At 41.0% G+C, this 9795-nt stretch overlaps 1 protein-coding gene across 1 annotated transcript; it reads right to left on the bottom strand.

The window, feature by feature from the left end:
- Nucleotides 1-8242: 8242 nt before the first annotated feature.
- Nucleotides 8243-9186, bottom strand: LOC145114016 (uncharacterized). Its single transcript, XM_079050040.1, has 2 exons — nucleotides 8705-9186; nucleotides 8243-8621 (listed from the first exon to the last, which is right to left on the bottom strand). Exons 1-2 carry the CDS (start codon nucleotides 9184-9186, stop codon nucleotides 8243-8245), a joined length of 861 nt encoding a protein of 286 aa, XP_078906166.1.
- Between the last annotated feature and the right edge of the window lie 609 nt (nucleotides 9187-9795).

Here is a 9795-nt window from a genome sequence, read left to right as displayed (position 1 = left end):
TATGAGGAGACCTCCGCTCCTGTAGCAAGGTTGAAATCAGTTAGAATCTTTCTGGCATATGCTGCTCATAAAAACTTTGAAGTTTTCCAAATGGATGTGAAATGTGCTTTATTGAATGGAGAACTAGAAGAAACGGTGTATGTTGAGCAACCACCTGGGTTCGTGAACGAGAAATACCCTGATCATTGCTATGTGTTAGATAAAGTTGTATATGGTCTGAAGCAAGCACCGAGGGCTTGGTATGAAACTTTAACTCGCTTTCTTAAAATGTCAAAATTCAAGCAAGGTTTGGTTGACCCAACCTTCTTCCGAAAGAAAGAAGGCGAACATCTAATGATAGTTCAGATTTATGTCGATGACATCATCTTCGGCTCCACGAATCCTAGCTTAACGGCTGAATTCAGGAAGTTGATGGAGACTAAATTTGAAATGAGCGCAATGGGTCCGATTAATTTTTTCCTTGGTTTGAATATAAGACAGGGACCAGAAGGTATTTTTATCAACCAGGAGGCCTACACGAAGAACTTGCTGACAAAGTTCGGTATGACGGGAGATTCGAAAGTGAAGGTTCCTATGGCGTTTGGCACAAAGTTAACACCGTCTTTGGAAAAACCTGTTGTTGACGTAACACTCTATCGTCAAATGATAGGGTCTCTTATGTATCTAACGGCTAGTAGACCAGACATTATGTTTTCTGTTTGTTATTGTGCCAGGTTTCAAGCAAATCCAAAAGAACCTCACATGGTGGCAGTGAAAAATATTTTCCGTTATCTGAAGCGAACCTCTTCTCTCGGTCTTTGGTACCCTGCTAGATCTGGATTTTTTGTTCAAGCCTTTTCTGACGCCGATCTTGGAGGATGTGGTCTGGACCGAAAGAGCACAACTGGTGGATGCCAATTCCTTGACGGTAAACTTGTTAGGTGGCAGTCCAAGAAGCAAACATGTGTGTCTCTTTCAACAGCCGAAGCTGAGTATATAGCTGCAGCATCCTGTACCTCTCAAGTGATATGGATACAAAGCCAACTGAGGGACTACGGACTAAGCATGAAGAAAATACCTCTCTATTGTGACTCAGAAAGTACGATAAGAATATGCCACAATCCAGTGCAACACTCAAAGACAAAGCATATTGCTCTGAGATACCATTTCATCAAGGACCATGTAGAAGATGGGAACGTGGAAGTACATTTCGTTCGGTCCTCTGATCAACTGGCTGACATATTCACTAAAGCCTTACCAGATGCAAGCTTCAATAAAATTTTACAAGGTTTGGGAATGATGGAAGCAGAGTCGGTACCGAACCCTCAAATCTCTCTCTAAAAATTAGACAAGCGAAATAGAGCGAACGCTCGGTCTATTTCGGTTCCAGATTTTTCGGGAACCGAAATGAACCGAACGCTCGGTCTATTTCGGCTCCATAATTTTCGGGAACCGAAATGAACCGAACGCTCGGTCTATTTCGGCTCCGGAATTTTAAGGAACCGAAATGAACCGAACGCTCGGTTTATTTCGCTTCATTCTTTAAAGGTTTGGTTTCGGTTGTAAATTTTGTTCATTCTTTTAAGTCTATTTTCTTACTCTATTTTCTCTTTCATTTTATTATTATTATTATTATTATTTTTAAGAGTGTTTTGTGCTAATTTCCTTTGGTTTATTTTTCTGTTTTTATTATTTTTCAGAAAACTTCAAAAATCCAAAAATATTTTCATTTATTTTTCTGTTTTTATTATTTTTCAGAAAATTTCAAAATTCCAAAAATATTTTTCTAAAAGTTTTTTTTGTTTTGTTTTGTTTGTTTTGTTTGTTTTGTTTGTTTTGTTTGTGTGGTTTGTTTGTTTGCTTGTTCTTTTTAATTAGGTCCCAAGTACTTCAGTGCAACATAATTTGGAGCTAAGGCAGGTATGATTCTTTTCATATAAACTAGTTAATTGTCCCTAGAAGCATGCTGCTGCATGTCGACCGAAGCCTCTAAGACTAAGAGCAAGGCCTTAATGATTCGATCTATATCTATCGTTTCTTCCCAATCAGGCTGTTAAATCCACTCAAGTCAAGAGCTACCTTACTCTTCTCAAATGAGTTAAGAGTTTTCCGCTTTGTCATGTTTATATAGCAGAGGCACTTTCGGTTCCTTAACCACCTTCCTTATATTCTCCATCAACTTTCGGTTCACCACTGTAACCCTTGAGACTCTCAGCTTTTACCACTGAGGTTTATGGTTGCATAAAATCTGTGTTTATGATCTTAGTTACGTACACCACGTGCTGAATGAAACCCACAATCCAACACCAACAATGAATTGACGGTGAATCTTTATATTCAAGATCTTACTTGTTACCTAATGAAATCTCATTTTATTTTTGAGTAGTCTTTTATGAAATTGTCTAACACCAAGGCATTTCTTCCCAAAAAGATCCAGTTTGTTTTTGTTTTTGAGATTTTTAATAATATCTTTAGTCACCACATATTATTTCCAACCTACTTGTTCAACAGACCACATCGGTCTCACAAGTACTTCATCCATCGTTCGGTCTTATGTTAAGAATCGACGTTCGGTTGAAGATAAGCCACCCTTAGCCTATTATTTAAAAGAAGCCTTTCAGTGTTTCTTTACAAGCACTCGATCGTATTTTCTCGGGAAACCACGCAAGCACTTCAAGTCTCTCTTGACTTTGAAGGAAGCGATTCTTGCCCGGAATCATCTGCTTTATGTCTTCTAACAGACATCACTCACATCCTATACACATTTCGCTTTATTTCTTAATTTTTGGCACACTCTTGCACGAAAATACTTTGTGATTTTCCAAAATTCTGGTTGTTTCTTATGGCCTGTGTGAAGTTTCTTTTAGGCACGAAAATGGTTGTTATCATATCTGAAGTGAAGGTGAATTTGAAAAGTCACTATGTGGATAAGATTTTGGGCGCGTGAATTTGAACGGTTCCTAAACCCACGCTTACTGACGTCTATCTGGGGAAACCAAGCTGTCACATCGCGCTTTTTCAGGCGACGTTTCAGTGATCGTATCATCATCACGAAGATTCTTTCTCTCTCCTGGCAACGGTATATAAAGGGTTTCTCGCACACATTGTACCTTCTTACCTTCTTCAAATTCTCTCAATACACAAGGCGATCTGCAACTGTTCATCTTCTTCCTTACCTCAACAATGGCAGATTCTTCATCTGTTCAAGATCAAACTGCATCGTCCTCATTGCTCGTGATCAAACCCAATCAAAACATGATCATTCAACTGAACCTGTTTCTGTATGATTCGTACATGCTTCAAGTTATTGAATGCCTCAAATACTCTCCTCTGGTAATCGCACTCACACAGGTGGAATCTATACCGATGTCTCTACTCTCGCAAGTCTACTCTACCGCAACCTATGACAAGAACAAGGAGAGGGTCTACTTTCAAATCTTCTCACACAAGGCATCAATCTCGAAAGGGCGATTATGTTCCCTGCTAAAGCTTGATGTGGATGCATCTGTTATCTCTCCGGATTTCATAACCACAACCCAACTATTTACAATGCTCTACGAGATGGGCTACAGTGATGTTCTTACCACCATGACGAAGGTTAAGAAATCATGTTTGCCGCCCCAATGGAATGGATTGCTTACTCTTCTCAACAAGAGTTTGGCGGAGAGGATTGCTGGTTCAGATGGTACCAGTAAGGGTTTTCTGACCATTCTATATGGTCTCTATAACGGGATTAATCTTGACTATGGGTCGATTATTTTGTCCCAGGTGGTGCAAAGTCTCAACACTTCAACGAGACACTCTGAAATTTCTTGTGGTTGCTTCTGGACCATCATCACACGCAGGGCAATTGATTCTTTGTAGATTCCAGTGATGACGGATGCCCTGCTCTCTTCTGTGCCTACTTTTCACACGAAGAAGATCATCTTCTCTGATGCCACAAAGTTCTCCCACAACGGTTCCATACCTGAGACGATGTACAGGTGTGTATCAGCCGAAAGTAAGTTGATGGCTGATTACCGAAAGCTTCCTCCCAAAGGACCGAGAGTACTTACTCCTGAACAGCAAGCTGCTTTGGATGCTGTGGAGAAGTCTGCCAACCGAGGAAAAAGGGCAACTACCAAGAAAGTGACAACTGAAGGTCCTTCGTCTAAAGCTGCTAAGTCTAAAAAGTGAAAGGCTGATTAAGGTGATTCTTCGGCTCCAAAGAGGATTAAGAAAATGGCAAAGAAATCAAAGAGTCCTTCTCTTCCTAGCTCAGACAATGATGAGGAGGATGAGGAAGAGGAAATTCAGCATCACGATTCACCGAGAGGTAACACACCTCCTCGTTCACCAACTCCAACCGAACCTCTTCATGACAACATTCCAACACCTCCTCCATCTCCACCAAAAACCACAGTTCCAATTTCGGTTGCTCCTACTCCACCACCTACTACATCTCAAACCACAACTTCTATTCCACCCCCACCACCAGTTAGTACCATACCGATTTCTACCACTCCTTTACCACCTCCTATCATTTCCCAAGCAACTACCACCACTACAACCGAACCGACAGTTAACGTCCACGTATTTGATACGGGGGAGAATACTGAAACCGAACCTCCTATTACATCCAAACCTCTTTCACCCTCACCTTCAACCGACTCTGGTACCACTCTCGGTGGTGATAATGTTGAATTTGACTCGACTTATTACAGTCCTTATCGGCTTCCAACAGATGACGATGAAGAGGCTCCTGTCTCACGACAATAGTTGCAGAGTATTGATGAAAAACTTGATCAATTGCTTTCCTCTAACAAGTCATACAACGATGTTGTGCTCAAAGCTTTTCTGGACACCGCTTTTGAGCAATATACTGGGGCCATTGACCAATCGACGAAGGCCGTTGAGGATTCCTCTTCTTCTTGCAAGAAGGCCACTACTGAAGTTGCAGAACTTGTTCATAATTCTCAGATTTTTCTTGAATCCCTCAAAGGACATGCTGATTCAAATGCAGCCAAGGTGAACGCTTCCATTGATTCTTTATCCAAGTCACTCAAAGAGGAGAAAGCTAAATTTGAGCATGTTCGTTCTTCTATTCAAGCTGAGAACACTTCTCTACTTAGCTCAGTGACTTCTCACCTTCAAACACTCCAAGCTGATTTAGCAAAGGAGAATGCATTAAAGGAAGATCTTGCACGTCAAGCCTCTACTATAGAAGTTCAGAAAGTTCAATTGGCTCAGGCTGAAAAGGAAATCTCACTGTTGAAGACTGAGCGAGCTGTATTCCGCAGCTGTGCTGGTGATGTCAAGAATATGCTTACCAATCTTCTTAGTGCTCATGATCCTATACTTACTCTGACCATCAGGAATCATTTGACTTCCAAGCTTCTTCCTGCCCTTGCTCTCTTGCATGAAATGAAGGGTGTTTCGGAGAGATTCGTACCTCCAAAACAAGGGGGAGAAGGTGCTCAATTTACTCAACTGAAAGTCACAATCAAAACCGAACTGAAGGGTAATTAAGCTTCGGGTTCTGGTAACCAAGATAAGAAGAAGGGATTGGATGATGATAGTGATGAAGAAGAAGAGACAATTGCTGAAACCCTTAAAAGAAAGAAAAGGGATAAAGAATTGGATGAAACCCTTCGGGTTGCGAAGGAAGCTGAAGAAAGGGAAAGAAAGAACAAGGAAGAGCAAGATGCTTTAAACTGCAAAAAGGCCTTGTTTCCTCTCTGGATAAGAGAAACGCTCATCAAAGAGGCAATAGAGTTTCCAAGCGTCTACTGGCTGGAACCTGTCGCTTCTTTTGATTGTGAAAACTCGAGGGACTCGCAGTTCGACATGCCTATAACACGAAAGGCATTTACATTTCATTGCTTTGATTCGACTGTTGAAGTTCCTTTCCCTCATCCTAAAGTTGATCGCGAACTTATCGATTTTTATCTGAAGTTCGGTCAGCCTCAGTACCTGACATGGAGTGCACAGAAGATTATTACTGTCAAGGTGCTGAAACCTTCATCTGTAGGGAAGTTTATCAATGTTGGTTTCAAAATAACCCGAGGTTCAGCAAACTCGATTTCGGTTATATCCCTGGAAGATCTTCCAAATTTGAATCCTCATGATTGGATCTTGTTGTATAACATACTGCTCACCAATCCGAAAGAATATGAGCCGATCCTAGATCATCTAAAGAGGATGTTGGCCTCCTATATCCATGAAGTAGCTGCAATGGATAAGGAGATAGCTAAAGTTATGAATAAGAAACCCACTGTAAAGCGAACAGCGAAACCTGTAGATGTGAATAAAATGAAGATAGTCCAAATTGATTCTACACATCTCACGGTGATGTTCACAAGAGGCGAAGCCAATAGATTTCTTTTCGCTCTTGTTGACAAACATCTGTTCTCAACGGACTGCTTAGAGCACATTATTAGTATCATCCATCGGTGCAAGCAGAATTCTGAGGCAGACAAGAAGAACTTCACGGACATGCTTCGGTGGTATATCACGTTTCGTCATACTCTTTTGGCCATCATACCGAAGGTGTTCAAGACTATTAAGAAGTCTTCTATAGCTCAAACGAACTGAGCTTTCGGCTCCATTGACGCAAAGGGGGAGATTGTTGGGTATGTTATGTTGCGTCATGGGCTTAGTATTGTATATATCCGGATTGGGCCTGTCCATCCGTGATTATTATAGGATTTAGCTATAAATAGTGCATGCATGTATGCCTTAGATACTAACGTGAATATAGTGATTATTGCTTTTGTAACCCTAAACACCTCTACAGTCGAAGTTCTTAGTCGAGCTCTTCTGAGGTGTTAAAGTTTAATCATTCGACATTAGTTAAACCATTCATGTGTTCTTCATTACGTCTTTAATTGTTTATCTGCTTAGAATCTATCGATCCTACTAGAACTTTGTTCTAACATGAATAATGGGGGCGGATGTCAACAAGTCTTTCAAACGATCAAATGCGTTCTTACATTCATCACCAAACTCAAAATCAGCCTCCTTTTGTAGAAGTCGACACATCGGCACCGTGATTTTGGAAAAATCCTTAACAAACCGCCGATAAAAACCTACATGACCAAGAAAAGAACGCACTTCCCGAACATTTGTCGGGTATGGTAAGCTCTTAATAACATCAATTTTGGCCTTTTCAACTTCTAAACCTTTTTGTGACACCACATGTCCAAGTATCAAGCCTTTGTCAACCATAAAATGACATTTTTCATAATTGAGGACTAAATTTGTGTCAATGCACCTTTGTAAGATTTTGGTGAGATTTTGCAAACATTCCTTAAAAGAATTTCCATACACAGTAAAATCGTCCATGAAAACCTCTATGATATTTTTGACATATTCTGAAAATATGTTCACCATACATCTTTGGAAAGTCGCGGGTGCATTGCACAAGCCGAAAGGCATGCGTCTATATGCAAAGGTGCCAAAAGGACATGTAAATGTGGTTTTCTCTTGGTCTTCCGGGGCAACTGGAATTTGGTGAAAACCAGAAAAACCATCAAGGCAGCAGTAATGAGATTTCCCAGCTAATCTTTCGAGCATTTGATCAATAAATGGCAAAGGGAAGTGGTCTTTGCGTGTGGAAGCATTCCTATAATCGATACAAACCCTCCACCCGTTTTGCACACGGGTGGGTACCAATTCCCCTTCGGAGTTTTTAACAACAGTGACTCCGGCCTTTTTCGGGACAACTTGCACGGGACTTACCCACTTACTATCAGAAATAGGATAGATTACACCTTCAGTCAAGAGCTTCATGATCTCTTTTTTCACTACCTCCATCATAGGTGGATTCAACCTCCTTTGGGCTTCACGGGTTGGCTTGAAGTCCTCTTCCATCAGTATTTTGTGCATGCATAATGATGGACTCAACCCTTTTATGTCCGTAATGGTCCAACCAATAGCCTCCTTGTACTTCTTTAAAATTCCAACCAACTCTTTTTCTTCTTCTCGTGCTAGCTTGGTTGAAATTATCACCGGTAATGTCTCTTCCTCTCCAAGATAGGCATACTTGAGATGGTCGGGAAGAGCCTTCAACTCAAGAGTTGGTGGTTGTACTATGGATGGGAGAAGTTTCGGATTGGAACTTTTTAGCTTCATGTGGGGTGGTTCAACTCTCATGGGTTGTGCTTTTTTCCAAGGAATTGATTACTTCAATCAATTCATCCTCCAATGTGTACTTGTCAGCCAAATTCTTAATCCCGGTCTCATCAAAGTGTTTGCTCAAGATGGTGGTTAGCACATCTTGGCTTCACATCTCAAAGCAATCATTAGTACATGTATCAATAACATCTATGAAGTTTAAAGAATGAATATCACTAGGATAATGCATGGCTTCAAAGATATTAAAGTTAATCACCTCACCATCAAACTCCATAGACAAAGTACCATTGGCTACATCTATTTTTGTTTTTGCGGTACTCATAAAAGGTCTCCCCAAAAGGATGGAGTTCGATTGTGGGGTGTTTTCATCACCCATATCCAAAACAAAAAAGTCGGCGGGAAATACAAGTTCGTTAACTTGCACTAACATGTCCTCCAATACACCTTTCGGGTGTACCAAAGACCGGTCGGCAAGTTGAATGACAACTCCAGTTTTTGATAAAGGACCAATTCCCATTGTCTTATAGCTTGAATAGGGTAAAACATTGATTGATGCTCCAAGATCAAGCATGGTATGTGGTACAAAAAGGTTACCCATTTTACAAGGAACCGTGAAAACACCCGGGTCCTTGCATTTTTTGGTAGCCGCTTTTGTAACACGGCTGAGACATTTTCACCAACTTTCACAGTTTGATTTCCTTTAAGCTTTTTCTTAGATGTGCAAAGCTCCTTGAGGAACTTAGCATATCTAGGAATCTGTGTAATAGCATCTAAAAGAGGGATATTGATTTCAACCTTTCGAAACATGGCCATGATTTCATCATCTTCCCGCTCTCTTTTGGTGCTTGCCAACCTTGAAGGAAATGGAGCTTGTGTGACTTTCACTTCGGTCTCTATGGGCTTCTTTAACTTGGAAGTACTTTTCCTTTCCTCTTCTTTGATAGCTTCTTCCACCTCTATCTCTTTCTCTTCCTCTTCTTCATCCGGTATTCTTGGACCTTCATAGCTTTTCCCATCTCTTAAAGTAATGGCACAAGCATTGTGTTTTGGGTTCTTCTCCATTTGAGATGGTAGCTTGCCTTGTGATTCCATCTTACTTACGGATTGAGCAAGTTATGACACTTGTTGCTCCAAGCTTTTTATGCTTGCCTTGGTTTCTTGTTGGAAGCTTTGAGTGCTTGTGGCAAGGCTTTTGACAATATCTTCTAGTGACATGTTTGAAGAACCTGCTTGTGGAGGTGGTTGTTGTGGATGCCTTGGCTGGTAATTGTGAGGTTGGAAGGGTGGTCTTTGTTGATTTTGAGGAAATGGTGGTCTTTGCTGGTATTGATGTGATTGATTTGACTGATAATTTCCTTGTTGATTTCCTCCCCAACCCTGATTATTGTTCCATCTCTGATCACCTTGTGGTTGCTCATAACCTCTCTGATTTGACCCGGAATAGCCTCCCACGACTTTTGCTTCTTCATAATCTTCCTCTTGAAGTTGTGGGCACATATCGGTTGGATGCCCCACTTGAGTGCAAATACCGCAAGGGCGGGGTGTGGGCTGCACAGCTTTGTCTTTGGCCAACATCATTACTACTTTTGTGAGCTCGGACAATTGAGCTTCAATATGAGGAGTTTGAACTTCCTTTACACCTCAGGGTGCATCCGTGTACCATTCTTCATCATGGCTTGAATGTTTGGAATCTTCAGCCAT

Source organism: Lactuca virosa, chromosome 5, assembly GCF_052849685.1.
Source record: "Lactuca virosa cultivar CGN04683 chromosome 5, Lactuca_virosa_CGN04683_v6, whole genome shotgun sequence".
Classification (NCBI taxonomy): Eukaryota; Viridiplantae; Streptophyta; class Magnoliopsida; order Asterales; family Asteraceae; genus Lactuca; species Lactuca virosa.
Note: the sequence above shows the minus strand (reverse complement) of the source record. Positions and strands in the feature narration are given on the sequence as shown.

Excerpts from the sequence above, each read along its gene's own strand:
- LOC145114016 (XM_079050040.1), bottom strand. The coding sequence starts at position 9,186 with ATGGAATCACAAGGCAAGCTACCATCTCAAATGGAGAAGAACCCAAAA. Across the intron at positions 8,622-8,704 it reads AGGACCCGGGTGTTTTCACG|CTATAAGACAATGGGAATTG; the intron begins GTTCCTTGTAAA and ends ACCCTATTCAAG.